This window comes from Haliotis rufescens, unplaced genomic scaffold (genome assembly GCF_023055435.1).
Source record: "Haliotis rufescens isolate VD_foot unplaced genomic scaffold, xgHalRufe1.0.p SCAF_8, whole genome shotgun sequence".
Classification (NCBI taxonomy): domain Eukaryota; kingdom Metazoa; phylum Mollusca; class Gastropoda; order Lepetellida; family Haliotidae; genus Haliotis; species Haliotis rufescens.
The window spans coordinates 30,644,293-30,661,275 of record NW_025964372.1 but is presented as its reverse complement, the minus strand read 5'-3'; the positions used below and the strand labels follow the sequence as shown (position 1 = coordinate 30,661,275).

Sequence of the window (16,983 nt, the reverse complement as noted above, 5' to 3'; positions counted from 1 at the left end):
ACCCGGAGTCCGCCTCCGTGGTCCAGTAGATAGAGCATCTGCCCGGAGACCGCCTCCGTGGTCCAGTAGATTGAGCATCTACCCGGAGACCGTCCCGCTGTCCAGTAGATAGAGCATCTACCCGGAGTCCGCCTCCGTGGTCCAATAGATAGAGCATCTACCCGGAGACCGCCTCCGTGGTCCAGTAGATAGAGCATTTGCCCGGAGACCGTCCCGTGGCCCAGTAGATAGAGCATCTGCCAGGAGACCGCCTCCGTGGTCCAGTAGATAGAGCATCTGCCCGGAGACCGCCTCCGTGGTCCAGTAGATAGAGCATCTACCCGGAGACCGCCTCCGTGGTCCAGTAGATAGAGCATCTGCCAGGAGACCGCCTCTGTGGTCCAGTAGATAGAGCATCTACCCGGAGACCGCCTCCGTGGTCCAGTAGATAGAGCATCTGCCAGGAGACCGTCCCGTGGTCCAGTAGATAGAGCATCTGCCAGGAGACCGCCTCCGTGGTCCAGTAGATAGAGCATTTGCCCGGAGACCGTCCCGTGGTCCAGTAGATACAGCATCTGCCAGGAGACCGCCTCCGTGGTCCAGTAGATAGAGCATCTGCCCGGAGACCGCCTCCGTGGTCCAGTAGATAGAGCATCTGCCCGGAGACCGCCTCCGTGGTCCAGTAGATAGAGCATCTGCCCGGAGACCGTCCCGTGGTCCAGTAGATAGAGAATCTGCCCGGAGACCGCCTCCGTGGTCCAGTAGATAGAGCATCTGCCCGGAGACCGTCCCGTGGTCCAGTAGATAGAGCATCTGCCAGGAGACCGCCTCCGTGGTCCAGTAGATAGAGCATCTGCCCGGAGAGCGGAAGGTCGGTAATTCCGCCAAAAGACGTTAAAAGATGGTACTTGTTGTTACGCTGCCTGGTGCTCGGCATTAAGGGGATAAAACAAGAGTCAGTGTCGGAGTCAGAGTCGGAGTCAGTATACTACGTCTGAGTGGGGTATTCATGTTAAACTGTGGCATGGTATATCGGTGGGCTAGCACTACAGAAAGACATTAGTACGAACCAGTACAAGCAGCCACACACCACACCACACGTGCATGCACGTCGCTATAATAATAAGTGCAGTAATCTGGAACGCGGCGTGAAACCCCATTTCTTCCCACCTCACTTTTCTTTCATTGCAGAATATGGACATTTACCTGCCAAATTTAATGGAATCTCAGCTGGAGGAGCAAGGGACTTCAGGGTGGATTATGTCGTAATTAACAAAACGGTGGGATTGGTACCAGTGGCGGTTCTCACATGGAAGCCACCTACATCAGGTAAACTATTTGTTAATAACACCGCAAGCACAAAACACCACATATTTGTTAACATCTGTTAAATAACCAAGTTGCCAGCAACCAATGGTTTTTGTACGGGGCAATTATTGTATCGGGTGGTCAGGCTTGGTTGATTGCGTGTCATCGGAACCAGATGGCGAGGGGCGTTGTCGTAATATCAATCACAGGTTTATATACAATCCGCCGACAGAGACTCAGAAGACTGCAAGGGCGACGTCAACCATACAGAATCTCATTTTGTGCCGACGTATTCCGGTCAGTGTGAGTGAGTGAGTTAATATTTAAAGTCACATCGGCAGTATTTCAGCCATATCGTGACTTGAACAAGTTAGGCATTGATATTATATATTAAAAGCTGTCATCGAAGGACAGTACAACAACCAGCAATATATCACAGATTATAATTTTAAAACTAGTTTTAGAGCAATAAAATAATCAGATACAATTCAAACAATACAATATAAAAACGGGCTGTAGATCGCCAGCAACCAAAGTTAGGCCACCATACTAGGGACCATGGGGGCTTACGGTACTTCTGCTACCTACATGGTACCCCAGCAGGATTTACACCATCCCTCTGGCCACTGGCGATTATCAGACAGATTAGCCAAAGAGTTAAAATCAACAAGAATACTACGATTAAAATCACAGAGAAAGGAAATGATACCTTGAATGATACTGGACTTACGTACCTTCCCAGGGGGTATTCCGGTCAGAATATTTCAGTGTTATCTTTCACGAGATCGTCGCCGAGGATGCAATCTGACTCGCCCTTCGTGTTTACAAGGATGACTCAATGTGACATGACGTTGTGGGCGATGCTACAACGCACTTAGTGACAATGTCAAAGTTTAATGCGTAAATGTTGGTATCGGCAAATCTAACAAGGAAGCAGCTACGGCTGTCCCAGGATTCAGAGAAGGAGTTTATTTAGTAATTACGACTTGCAACAAGAGTGAGTGAGTGAGTTTCGGCTTAACGCTGCTTTGTGTACCCGGTGTGTCGCAGCGTGTCACATTATTATAACACGGCTACGCCCACTCCGGAATAGTCCAGCAATATGATGGCGTCTTGTTATTTTGTTTGTTTGTTTTTTGTTTAACGCCGCATTCAGGAATATTCCAGTTATATGACGGCGGTCTGTAAATAATAAATCCTGGGGCAGACGATCCAGTGATTGATATTAATTCATAACGTCAACGCCGTGTGTGTGTGTGTGTGAGTGTGAGTGTGTGTGAATGTGTGTGTGACGAAATCCAGTTTTTTATCCGAAGTTTTGAAGTGTGAGTGTGTGAGTGTGAGTGTGTGTTTGTGTGTGTGTGTGACGATCCAGTGATTGATATTAATTTATAACGTCAACGCCGTGTGTGTGTGAGTGTTTGTGTGACGAAATCCAGTTTTTTATCCGAAGTTTTGAAGTGTGAGTGTGTACGTGTTAGTGTGTGAGTGTGTGTGTGTGTGTGTGTGTGTGTGTGTGTGTGTGTGTGTGTGTGTGTGTGTGTGTGTGAGTGTGTGTTTGTGTGTGTGTGTGACGATCCAGTGATTGATATTAATTTATAACGTCAACGCCGTGTGTGTGTGAGTGTTTGTGTGACGAAATCCAGTTTTTTATCCGAAGTTTTGAAGTGTGAGTGTGTACGTGTTAGTGTGTGAGTGAGTGTGTGTGTGTGTGTGTGTGTGTGTGTGTGTGTGTGTGTGTGTGTGTGTGTGTGTGTGTGTGTGTGTGTGTGTGTGTGTGTGTGTGTGACGTAATCCAGTTTTTTATCCGAAGATTTGAAGCGCCCACTAAGGAATCTTGGCAAGAGATTAATAAATCAAACTACTACTACTACTACTACTACTACTACTTATTCATTTTCACGCCCCGATTATGTTACTACTACTACTACTACTACTACTACTACTTATTCATTTTCACGCCCCGATTATGTCTCCTGGTTTGTCAGCACCATACCTGTGCTCGTGGGTTTCACCGAAGTGATAAACCTGCATCACTTCGGGCTTTCCTCCCACATTAAGCTGACACGCCATGATATAACTGGAATACTGTTAAAAGCGGCGTTAAACCCAACTCACTCACTATTCATTTTCAAACTAATATGAGGAGGTTCGTTGACTAAAGACAACTTATATGTTCCAATCCTTACGGCAGCACGTTCGAATTTTTCCAAGCGACCACCGAAAATGTAATAAAAAGTAGTATTCTGTTACTTGAGTGGAATGTTTATTTTAGCAGGGAGACAAATGTATTACTTGCTCAGAGTCCATACCTGCATTGCAGACATCCGGCACCTCAGAGGGTTTCTGCTGCGTGTGAGGAAGGTCATTGGTCCAGCTGAAGATACAACAAGGTTCTGTAGAATATTTGATCTCTCAAGAAATACATTCCAGGGAGCAGACGACAACGTAAGTAATCCGCAACGTATTTCCCTGCGTTCAGCTGTGACAATGATCTTTGGATGTTAGAGAGAATGTTCACCTACTCACCTGATCATGTGTTTGTTTGTTGTTTTACGCCGCACTCAGCAATATTCCAGCTATATGACGGAGGTCTGGCCCTCAAGCATATCCGGGGACACGAGTGGATCAATCGTCTAAGGCGCCGCGATTCGCTGTGCAGGATTGCGTCTTGGGCATGCCAGAAACCTATGATCGTGGGTTCGAATCCCGGTTTGCCCCGATTATGTTTCTAGGTTTGTCAGCACCATACCCGTGCTAGTGGGTTTCACCGAAGTGGTAAACGTCTGAGACCTGCATCACTTCGGGCTTTCCTCCCACATTAAGCTGACATGCCGTGATATGACTGGAATACTGTTAAAAGCGGCGTTAAAACCCAACTCACTCACTCACTCACGCTCAAGCATACCCAGTCACTATATGGCTGAAATAATGCCGATGCGACGGTAAATATTAAATTTTAAATCACTCACTCTATTAGGCATACCCATAAATCAGAGAGTTTATTGGTCTTTTTGCGCAAGCAAAGCTTAACAATTGTAGCATTTAAATATGCAAATATTGTAGATTCAGAGCCATTAAGACATGTCGAATCACGATAAAACCTGTTTGAAATACTTTCTTTCAGATGGTGTTCCGTGAAATATTCTCCGGACTGGGGACCGGTTCTAGGTACCTGTATCAAGCGGTCTTACATTCACTCCCACGTGCACCGCGTCCTGCCAGTCTCTACTTCTCTCTACCGGAAGTACAAGGTAACATACATTATTCACGAGTTTCTCATGCAACGTGTGTAAGTTTGGAGGTTGGTTGTTTAACGCCGCACTGAGCAATATTCCAGCTATATAACGGCGGTCTGCAAATAATCGAGTCTGGACCAGACAGTCCAGTGATGGGTATCATGAGCATCGATCCATTGAGACCGATGACATGCATCAACCAAGCCAGCGAGCCTGACCACCCGATCCCGTTAGTTGGCGGGTGCTACCGTTAGGACAACCCAAGCCTACCCATTTCTCGAACACCTGATGATATCACTGTTTTCAGTGATCCATTCATATAATTTTCAACGCTATTTTGCCTTACGCCCAATGGAATCTGATTGGATAATCGAGACAGGTTAATCTCTGGCATTGACGTATAATATGTACCACGAACACGCGAATGGTGCTGACAGATCAGTATCACAATCAAGGCGAATCTGCGATTCAAACCCGCAATCTTCAGACTAATTGAATCACAGACTACTGTGACAGTAACACAAATAAGATATACAGTAAATGATATGAAATTTATATTAGAAGGACATTCCACGTTGAGAATTTTAATTTCATGGAAAAAAATATATCTTGGTCCATCTTTCATTTCATAAATTCTTAAGACCTATTGATTTTACATCGAGTCTCATCTGCGGAAGATTTGTCATAACGATAATAAACGATCTGAAAACTACGTCCTGTGACCTTTATGCTTTTGGAAGGTATTGTTATTTGTTGCCGATCGAAGCACTTGCTCACATTGCATCGAAATGGATAATTCTTCTTTTCTCGTTTTCAGCGAGGTGAGAACCATGTGTACCTTGACGTTGACGGTAACACAATTCAGTAGACATTCTTATTGGTCCTGGTGTGAGTTGTCCTTGGTTTGTTTGTTTAACGCCACCCTCAGCAGTATTCCAGCTATATGACGGCGGTCTGTAAATAATCGAGCCATATGTCGGCGGTCTGTAAATATTCCAGCTATATGACGGCGGTCTATAAATATTCCAGCTGCATGTCGGCGGCCTGTAAATATTCCAGCCATATGTCGGCGGCTTTTAAATATTCCAGCCATATGACGGCGGCCTGTAAATATTCCAGCTATATGACGGCGGTCTGTAAATATTCCAGCTGCATGTCGGCGGCCTGTAAATATTCCAGCCATATGTCGGCGGCTTTTAAATATTCCAGCCATATGACGGCGGCCTGTAAATATTCCAGCTATATGACGGCGGTCTGTAAATATTCCAGCTATATGATGGCGGTCTGTAAATATTCCAGCTATATGACGGCGGTCTGTAAATATGCCAGCTATATGACGGCGGTCTGTAAATATTCCAGCTATATGACGGCGGTCTGTAAATATTCCAGCCATATGTCGGCGGTATTTCAGCAATAAGATGGCGGTTTGTAAATATTCCAGCTATATGACGGCGGTCTATAAATATTCCAGCTATCTGACGGGGGTCTGTAAATATTCCAGCTATATGACGGCGGTCTGTAAATATTCCAGCTATATGATGGCGGTCTGTAAATATTCCAGCTATATGACGACGGCCTGTAGGTTGGTTGGTTGGTTTGTTGTTTAACGCCACCCTCAGCAGTATTCCAGCTATATGATGGCGGTCTGTAAATATTCCAGCTATATGACGGCGGTCTGTAAATATTCCAGCTATATGATGGCGGTCTGTAAATATTCCAGCTATATGACGGCGGTCTATAAATATTCCAGCTATCTGACGGGGGTCTGTAAATATTCAAGCTATATGACGGCGGTCTGTAAATATTCCAGATTTATGATGGCGGTCTGTAAATATTCCAGCTATATATGACGGCGGTCTGTAAATATACCAGCTATATGATGGCGGTCTGTAGGTTGGTTGGTTGGTTTGTTGTTTAACGCCACCCTCAGCAGTATTCCAGCTATATGATGGCAGTCTGTAAATATTCCAGCTATATGACGGCGGTCTGTAAATATTCCAGCTATATGACGGCGGCCTGTAAATATTCCAGCTGTATTTCGGCGGCTTGTAAATATTCCAGCCATATGTCGGCGGTATTTCAGCAATATGTCGGCGGTATTTCGGCCATATGTCGGCGGTATTCCAGCCATATGTCGGCGGTATTTCAGCAATATATTGACATCATGAGCGTCGATCCATCTGACTGGGATACGATGACATGGAATCAAACTAATTACTGAGCCTGACCACCCGATCCACTTCACCTCTCACAAGCACTGGTTACCCGTAATTCCCACGGTCATGTTAAGTCGTTGGAACCAGGACACAGTTGGTTGTTTAACGCCGCACTCAAAGGCGACTATGCTTGTCGTAAGAGGCGACTAACCGGATCGAGTGGTCAGACTTGGTGGTCGTATACCATTTGCGTGGATCGATGCTCATGACGTCAATCACTGGATTGTCTGGTTCAAACTCGATTTTTTTACAGACCGCCGTCATATTGGTGGAAAATTACTGAGTGTGGCGTTAAACAACATACAAACAAAACAAACCAATTATTAGTAAGGGACATCCAATGTGTTGACAGAGAAGTGACGGCAGCGAACTGGACTCCGGTGATAACATGCAGAACCTCCCGAAATCCTGGACTCCGAGGCTACAACCTGACAGTCACCTTCAGCCTGCCCCCAGCCCGGTTTCAGTTCGAGGAGTTTGACGTGTCTCTGTATACCATGACAAACCTACATAACCCACAGAAGACGTGCATACTGGACACGGAGAGACCAACCCCTTGCAACGAGGTAAGCGAGACGTGAATCGTCCCAAACCGGTCGCATACTTCTAACACTCAACACTCGCAAAGCAAAGTGTTCCTCATAGTTCTTTTGTTTGTTTGTTTGTTTGCTGTTTAACGCCGCACTCACCAATATTCAATGTATATGACGGCGGTCTTTATATTATCGATCTCAACGGGTCGAATGTTCCAAGTATAAAGTAGAACATTAAGTGATCTCGCAACTATTGCTACATTTGTCTTTCATGTTGCGGTGATAGGTCTGTAATATTCATAACTGCGTCGTAAAACAACATGACGTTCCTGTTGGGCGGTCGATAAACGTAGCATCAAGCAATGTGCAATCTTACGAACAAGGCTGCAAAATCGTAATGATGTACTGCTCCAGAAAAAGGCGGAGAAGTATAAACGTTTCGCAGCTCAGATGATGGATTTTCATTTATTAATTCTGTATCGTATCAATTTCGGGGCGCGATATTTTCATCAACTTCAGGAAATTTGCATATGTATTACATGATTCAAAGACCCGTGAAGATCCGGGGTAGAATAGGTCTTCAGCAACCCAGGCTTGCCGTAAAAGGTGACTATGCTTGTCGTAAGAGGCGACTAACGGGATCGGGTGGTCAGGCCCGGTGACTTGGTTGATGCATGTCGTCGATCCCAATTGCGTGGATCGATGCTCATGATGTCAATTGCTGGATTGTCTTATCCAGACTCGATTAATAACAGACCGCCGTCATATAGCTTGAATATTGCTGAGTGCGGCGTTAAACAGCAAAGAAACAACATGATTCACACACTCTGCTATGAGAACGTTGCAGTGACCCGACGTAGTCATTTTATCATAAAGGTTATCGGAGGTAAACGGTCAAGCGTATTTACCCTAGGCTTCCAAGACATAATTGTTTAATCGTTGCCCATCAAATGACTGAACTTGACTGATGTTCACTTAAATTATCTTGTATGATTATCAAAACTTGGATGTCATTTTATAATACGATTTGAAACAATAAAGGGATTTCCTAAAAACTAAAACCCCTCTCCTTACGTACAAGAACGATTAATGATTGAAACAACATGAATAGAACTAGAATGCTCACTTCTATATTCGTCTCCGTTGTTCGCTGTGCAGAGTTGCGTCCCTTGGACAAGCCAGAAACCTATGAGTGTGGGTTCGAATCGCAGTTCGCCCCGATTATGTTTCTAGGTTTGTCAGCACCATACCCGTGCTCGTGGGTTTCACCGAAGTGGTAAACGTCTCAGACCTGCATCACTTCGGGCTTTCCTCCCACATTAAGCTGATACGCCGTGATGTAACTGGAATACTGTTAAAAGCGGCGTTAAACCCAACTCACTCACCCTTGTGCTCGTCCTGGGAACACACAATGTTCCATTATTCTGATGCAGATTCGGAACCTGGCTAGCAACAATGCAGCTCAAGGGTCAGTTATCTTTGATGACATAACACAAGACCATTACATGATTGAGGTAAGTTACCGCATTAACCTCAAGGTCAACAACTGCATTTCCTTGATTTGGTTTGTTGTTTAATGCTGCACTAAGCAATATTCCAGCTATATGGCGGCGGTCTGTAAATAATCGAGTCTGGACCAGACAATCCAGTGATTGACATCATGAGCATCGATCCATGCAATTGGGATACGATGACATGCATCAACCAAGTCAGCGAGTCTGACCACCCGATCCGGTTAGACAAGCATAGTCCCCTTTTACGGTAAGCATGGGTTGCTGAAGACCTATTCTACCCCGGATCTATTTCCTTAAAAATGCGAGGCATGATCAACACCACCGCCACCACCACCATCAACATCATCATCATCGTCGTCATCATCATCATCATCATCATCATCATCATTACATTCGTCATCTTTGACTAATCATCAGGGGCGGTGGGGTAGCCTCCCAGCTAACACACTACGTTTTCACAACGTTGTGGTAAAGTTGTGAATTGGTAACGTAGTGATACAACGTTGTCACAACGTTATTATTACGTCACTGTGCAACGTCGTTTCACAACGTAATAACAACGTTGCATTTTTACGTTGTGAAAACGTTGTTCATCGAATATTTCCCAACGTCTTGTTACATCGTTCCTGAAACGTTGGTGCGACGTCAACTGTCGCCTTAACAAAAGTTGTATGAACAAAAGTTTTACATACAAATCAACACAATTTCTGCCAAAAACAAGGCAGTAATTCATTATTTACCTATATCTTCGGAAACAGGATTTCCATCTCGTAAATAAACTAAAGTCTGTGTAAACACCTTATTATCACGTCACTCCAACGTTATGTGACAACGTAATCACAACGTAGCAAAATTACGTTGTGAAAACGTTGTGCATCGGGCGCCATGCAACGTTATGATGACAACGTTTCTCATACGTTGGTGCGACGTCAAATAGTCTTCATCGCGAAAAGCGTAAAAACAAAGGTGTTTACTCGAAATAAACTACATTTTGGCAGAAAATTACAATAATGTTAGATTTGGTTTTCACTTTTCAGCAACCCGTGCTTGTAAGAGGCGATTAAACAACAAACAATGACAATAACATTTTCGCCATACATGCATGATTCGCACTTCCATCGTTGTTGAAAGGTTGTGGTTTGGTAACGTCGTGATATAACGTTGTAACAACGTTATTTTAACGTCGACCTGCAACGTTATTTCACAACGTAATAACAACGTTGCACATTCACGTTGTGAAAACGTTGTGCATTGGACATCACACAACGTTTTGTAACTACGTTTCTGAAACGTCGGTGAAACGTTATTGAGTTTGCTTCTCGATAGTCATAAAGGAATAGAACTGCTTTATCAAAATCAACATGAATTTGTCAGAAAACCAAGGTAGTAATGCATTACCTTTCTATATATTCGGCATTTGAATTTTCATCTCTTAATACTAATTTTTCGAGAACGTAATTGCGTATATCTGTGACAACGTTACAACAACGTTGCAAATTAACGTTGTGATAACGTTGTGCTTTGGACATTACAGTACTTTTTGTAAATGATGTTTAGGAAACCACTTGTAGATCTACCATCTCTTAGTGTTATTTTTTTTAAAACATATATATCTATTAACGAACTAAATGTTGTCACAAGCAATATTACAGTTAAAAACAATTGGCGCGCATTTTTTGCGGCGTGAGAGCGACTGCAGAAAAGTTTAGCCTGTTGCCTCGTGAAGTGACGTCAGAATGACGTCACATTGTCGCGGAAGATTTGTTGTCACCAGCCATCTTAGCTCAAACTCACTCTGCACATAATATATTACAAGCAAGTGATTGTGCAGCAACTGGAACTGGACAGATGATCTGTGAATTCGATTGAGGTAAGTTCATTTTTTTCAAAAATAGTCTCCGCTTGTTGATATGATTCTGTGCATGCAGTGCGTCAAATGATCTAAATGTATCGTATTATTCAGAAGTGGCAGGGTTAAGAATGCAGTTTGCCGGTCATTTTCACTGAGCGTCAGTGTTGACATTAATATGATACACAGAACTTAATGATAGAGGTGAAGGGGGCCCAAGACTTTTTTCCATATTATTATTTTATGGATACCAAGGGTAATTGCCAAGGGCAAGCGGTATATTTTTGACCAGAATTCAATCTGGTGGCGTTTTGTGGCCGTCATATTATGTTCGGGTTTCGTTCGTAAGCGTGTAGATTTGTAAATAGGCCTAACTTATGCATCGCCTACTGACCGCACTGACAGTTATCGCCATTTCTTCTGTGTTATTTCTGAAATCATTACTATTTAAAGTTTACATGTACTAATCTTCTGACTTTGATTTTTGTGCAACAATGTGGCTCATCCAGGCCATGGGAAAGGTTAAGTAGATTTCTCTTATACAGCGAAAAGAGGGAATCAAAACAATGGAAGTATTCAGATCGACTCTCTGTAGGCTGCTAGTTATAGCCCTAGTCTAAAGTGATCAATGATGTTATGAAAAAAATCGTATTTTCGGGAAGAGACAGAAACATACTTGATGTTTCCGAAAAGGCCTAATTAGCACTGACTGAAGTAGCCTAAATGTGGATCATCAGGTTGTTGCTGCTGTCTATAAAGTTTATCATAGCAAGGTGCTTATGTGTATTTTTATTATTTCCGAAAAAAGAATCAATTCATCATTTTCCGATAACTAGATCTATGTCCGACTCCTTTCTAATGAAAACGAGCAAAAGTAAAACGAGTCTCTCGTCGCGCGCTATAACGGGGTGTTTGCGGTATTGTCCTCTCTGGTGATGATAAGCTAGTCGATAGTCAAAAGTTAAATATCACCATATATTGTCAGTGAGTTGGTCATCGTTTGTTGATGATTAAAGTGAGATAGGTGTAGCCAATGTGCACCAATGAAAAATACAATGGAATTGATAGCAACCATATTCTTTCGGTTTTCGATCTGCATATGTTGCCACGTAGGCTACCATACTACAGAATTATATTTAACGATATTTAACTGTATTAGATCTATGTTAATAAACGTAGTGACAAATAAATTTCAATAAATATTTAGAGCTGTTTCAACTTCGTCTGGTATTGTATAAGCTATTGCATTTTGTTTATTTCCCCATGTTTCTAATCTTTGTAAATGTTAGAACATATATAACTATCCTGGCATATTAATATGGAAAATATTAAGGTAGATCTAAGTATTAAAAAAAATCAGTTTTAATTAGGATAAATACCCCAAAGTGTTAACACTTTTATCACTTATTGGTGGGCCAATTCATAATTCATATTCAACATTCTTGCTTCAAATATGGGAACTATTTATGTTATTTGGCAATATATATTTTTCATTTATGTACATATTTTTCAAATAAGGTTTTAGAAACTTGGCCATGATATTCACTTGAATCACTAGTTTGAGTGTACAGCAGAAAGGTAAAGTTACTGCTTTTGAAAAACTACAGTTGATCTGTTGACTGATAAAACTATTTGCCAATATTACTATCAGTTACATCATACTCTATTAGTCTAAGTAAATGGGATTTATCTATACAGTACTGGTTTATTTAAGAATGTGATACTTTGTGGTTTCTGTTTTTCTTGCAGGTGGAGAAAACAGTATTGTGGGAGCGTATTTGTTTAAAGTACATATCACTGACAGAAAGGTATGTCTGATTCAATAATATATACAAACATCTTCAAGAATTAAAATTTAGATGATTCTTATTTAATTATACCCACAATCTAAAAGGGCGGGGGTATAAAGTTACACCAATGATTCAGTGCTAAAAGCTTTTCTGCTTATGTATGATCCAAGAGCATCATGGTATTAGTGTCAGCGCCTTCGCACTTTCAGCAGTTTTTAACAGTTTAAAGACTGACATCAGACATCAAAACATTATTTTGGGGAATGCAACCGTTATTTTGTTATGTCAGAAATATGTCCCTTGCCTTGCCATTTTATAACATTTGTGTCACTTTTTATTCAGTTACCAAGGCATAAGGAGAGACTGAGGATACAGTTGAAGATCATCCCTGTGACTTTTCATTTGAGGACTGAAAAGGCTCCCCAGCAACTCAGCCCATGTTCTGACTTGTCATTTAACAAATAAATAAAGGTCACCTCAACCAGAATTCTATTGTCATTTCGTTTACCTAATGGATCTTAGGACATCAGATGCATAGACTATTCTGTTTGTCACAGTGTTGCTCTCAATGCTGAATGTATATGAGGTAAGGCCAAGAAAATTTAAATGTTTCAATTTGTGCAGGGCTTATTGTTTGATGGTTTTTAATTTGCAAATTCGTGGGAAAATCCAATATCTTTTAATTGTGTTGAAACATTTGTGAACAATTTGCACATAGCCTTGAAAATTGTTTTGGAAAATGAATATTATATTACCAAATTGTACATGTAATTTAAAACATTTAGATTTATATCTTGGCCATATTTCAAACTCTGCCAAAAGAGAGTGCATTTCATTGACTTGCTGTTTCATGGATAGGGTTAAAGTGAATTCAGTTTGCAGAATGTATTTCTTGGTACCTGACGTCTTAACTAGATTGGTACAAACTTTTCAGGCTGCCTGGGAGGTATTGAGAAATAAAACAGGCGTTAATCTACATGGACATTGCAACAACGTGCTGCAATGCCTGTAGTGTCGCCATATGTAAACAGTATGCGATACCTACGTTGTCGCGACGTAAAAAATGGACGTTGTGACAACGTCTTGATTTGGTTGTATTTTGGTTTACGCACAACGTTGTAGCAACCAATCTGGGAGTCTACAGAATTACGTTGTGACAACGTAACATCACAACGTTGTAGCAACGAAAAGTAAACGTTGTCACAACGTTGTAACAACGTAGAATTGTTGGCTGGGCTAGTGGTTTAAGCGTTGGCTCGTCACGCCGAAGACCCAGGTTCGATTCCCCATATGGGTACTAGGTGTGAAGCCCATTTTCCGGTGTCTCCAACCGATATTGCTGGAATATTGCGGAAAAGCGGCGTAAAACCGTACTCACTCACCTAATCATCATCGCCATCAAAACAATCGTCATCTTTGCCTAAGTTCTTTCCCATCAAGCAGCAGCATTAACATCATCATATCGTCGTCACCTGTCCTTCATCTGTCACATCATCAACAATACATCGCCATCTCGCCATCAATACCAATACGCTCTGTTTTTCTTACACTCGCTACAGACCTCAGTCAGCGTTGCCTGTATGTAATACAAGGACAGTATTACAGTGCTTTTAAGCCGATTCCGGGATAGAATGGGTCTCCAGCAATCTATGCTCGTCGTAAGAGCCGACTTAATGAATCTTATGGTCAGGACTGTATAGTGACTGTGTTGATTGCGTGTTATCTTACCCCGACGGTGGGGAACGTTGCTCATGATATCAATCACCGGATGTCTAGTCTGTGCGCGATTATTTACAGGCCACCGCCAAAGATATGGAGTAATACTCCATATGGAGTAATAGAGCGGCTTAAGAGAACAAACATATCTCAATTGCATGGATCGATGCTCCTGAAGTCAATCACTGGATTGTCTGGTCCAAACCCGATTATTTACAGACCGCCGTCATGATGCTGGAAAATTGTGCGGCGTTAAACAAACAAACAAACAAACACTTTGTACTGGCCGTCCCCGTTTCTCATACTCTGTCGATCAGGACATGTTTACTCACATTCAACAAGAAAATAAGGACACGAACCAGGACATATATAAGTATACATTTACACACCCATGAAATTATTGATAAGGGCGTTCCTTAGAATATAGGCCACGGGGCGCTATGTTTGTTCGGTCATTTCAACACGGATGTAATAGCCTGGTTCTACCCAATCGTTGAGTACTGACAAAAGTATGAGATGTTATGTTATTTGTTTACGGGGTTTACAGTGTGTGCATATGTGATAACCACAATGCTATATTAAAAAAATATGAAGTAAAATATACGTCCCGGGTCTCATGCCTGACGTGCGGACGCTTGCACCACTAGGCTGTCCCAATCTTATCGAAGGAAATCTAACTATACTGGTCATTCGAAATCTTTAACTTACTATTCAGATTTCAAGCTTCAAGTCACCATTCAGCTTACGCCGAATATTAACAAAATTTAGATGTAACTGTCAAGATTTGACTATCAAAGCTATTAGATTTTCCAGATTTCATCTAACAAAAATACTGTAGGCTTACAGTACAGCCATGTCACAGAAGACGAATACCACGTTTTAATGACTTGCCCGGAATTATTGTATCATATATTTCGCAAGAGAACAGTTTTTTGGTGAACTAATATTATGTGTTTGAAACTTGTGCATTATGTATTAAGGCCACATATACGAACTCGGAGAGCGGAAGGCCCGGGATTCGATCCCCGGCCGCGTCATACCAAAAGACGTTAAATATGGTACTTGTTGTTACCCTGCCTGGGGCTCGTCATTCAGGGCTAAAACAAGGACAGGTCGGATCGGAGTCAGTATACTGTATCTGAGTGGGGTATTGTTGCTAAACTGCGGCATGGTATCTCAGTGTGCTAGCATTATTAATCGGCATCAGTCCGGATTAGTACAAGCATCCACACTCACACATGCATGCACGTCGCTATATGAGAGCAATAGTCTTGGATGCGACGCTCGTCTCACCTCACGAATATCGTGTTGCAGATCCAGGCGGTGGATCCCTACTGGCAGTGGGACGACGAAGCTCTCTGCTTCACTGTTCAGCCCTCTGGCAGGCGACAGAGAAAGGAGTGCCTGAGGACACGACTCAAGGGAATCTTTATCGGTAACACATGCTCTATTTCATTAAAGTCATGGACCCGTGAAGATCCGGGGTAGAATAGGTCTTCAGCAACCCATGCTTGCCGCAAAAGGCGACTATGCTTGTCGTAAGAGGCGACGAACGGGATCGGGTGGTCAGGCTCGCTGGCTTGATTGATGCATGTCATCGCTTTCCAATTGCGTGGATCAAAGCTCATGATGTCAATCACTGGATTGTCTGGTCCAGACTCGATTATTTCCAGAGTGCGTCGTTAAACAACAAACAAACAGTTATTAAAGAAAAGGGCCAAAATGTTTATTTCTGGAATCATGCTTGAACATATAGTGATTCCAATTCTGTCGAGGTTAACGAGAACTCGAAATACCATCTATGTTATGAATTACACAGCCAATTACAAATAAGGCCACACTTTTTACTTGCATCACAGATCCGCCGACTATACATTTTGTGGAAATAAGTCGGAAAATAATTCCGTATAAGATCTTTTTTTTCCATCCCGCCGACAGGATGATAGCATATTGCACCAAACAAATATTATCCGAACGTGGACCCGCTTAAGTTGACATAAATTAAACATGGAAGTTAAAATAAAGTTTGATTTTGTTCCTGAAATTGACAGCAACAGTATCCCCGCTTGATTCGTTAGGTTTAGGACCCGTGAAGATCCGGGGTAGAATAGGTCTTCAGCAACCAATGCTTGCCGTAAAAGGCGACTATGCTTGTCGTAAGAGGCGACTAACGGTATCGGGTGGTCAGGCTCGCTCGCTGACTTGGTTGATGCATGTCATCGATCCCAATTGCGTGTCGTGTCACTGTCAGGGGGACAATAATTTTACACTACTTTAACCAGCCCGCTTTAATAATCTCAGTTGATGACAACATCACACTATTCAGCCAGTGTTTGGTTTCCACTTCCAGGTGAGGATACAGATGACTCATCTCTCCGTGACGATTCAGAATCTAGACAGCGGACAACCCCATCCTCCATAATTAATAGTAAGTAGACACAGTTGTTTTTCATGACCATTGTCCTATTACAATAGAAAGTACCAAGATTATCTAAAATCTGTGGTCGTCAACAAACTATAAGCTGCGCAATTTGTGACACTTACAAAATGTGACACCTATAGGGAGTTATTGTACTGTTTTAGTATGTGTAGAAGATTAATTGTTTACATTGTATGTCTGTCTTTCTTTGTTGCTTAACGCCGCACTCAGCAATATTCCAGCTATATAACGGCGGTCTGTAAATCATCAATTGGGATACGATGACATGCATCAACCAAGTTAGAGAACCTGACCACCCGATCCCGTTAGTCGCCTCTTACGACAAGCATAGTCACCTTTTACGGCAAGCATGGGTTGCTGAAGACTATTTTGCCCCGGAATCTTCACGGGTCTTACTTT

General features: G+C 42.4%; 1 protein-coding gene and 1 long non-coding RNA gene across 2 annotated transcripts; both read left to right on the top strand.

Annotated features, from left to right (window-relative positions):
• Window positions 1-1,176: 1,176 nt before the first annotated feature.
• Window positions 1,177-16,887, top strand: LOC124145491. Its single transcript, XM_048389662.1, has 8 exons — window positions 1,177-1,308; window positions 3,611-3,735; window positions 4,415-4,541; window positions 5,344-5,347; window positions 7,095-7,308; window positions 8,709-8,789; window positions 15,459-15,579; window positions 16,495-16,887. The coding sequence occupies exons 3-8, from the start codon at window positions 4,415-4,417 to the stop codon at window positions 16,578-16,580; spliced, it is 633 nt and encodes a 210-aa protein (XP_048245619.1). The 5' UTR covers window positions 1,177-1,308; window positions 3,611-3,735; the 3' UTR covers window positions 16,581-16,887.
• On the top strand, window positions 10,463-12,909 carry LOC125376965. The gene is made up of 3 exons (XR_007219430.1): window positions 10,463-10,659; window positions 12,388-12,446; window positions 12,771-12,909. It is a non-coding gene; the product is annotated as an uncharacterized LOC125376965 (long non-coding RNA).
• Window positions 16,888-16,983: the final 96 nt, after the last annotated feature.

Excerpts from the sequence above, each read along its gene's own strand:
- LOC124145491 (XM_048389662.1), top strand. The coding sequence starts at position 4,415 with ATGGTGTTCCGTGAAATATTCTCCGGACTGGGGACCGGTTCTAGGTAC. Across the intron at positions 8,790-15,458 it reads AAGACCATTACATGATTGAG|ATCCAGGCGGTGGATCCCTA; the intron begins GTAAGTTACCGC and ends ATCGTGTTGCAG. Across the intron at positions 15,580-16,494 it reads ACTCAAGGGAATCTTTATCG|GTGAGGATACAGATGACTCA; the intron begins GTAACACATGCT and ends TTCCACTTCCAG.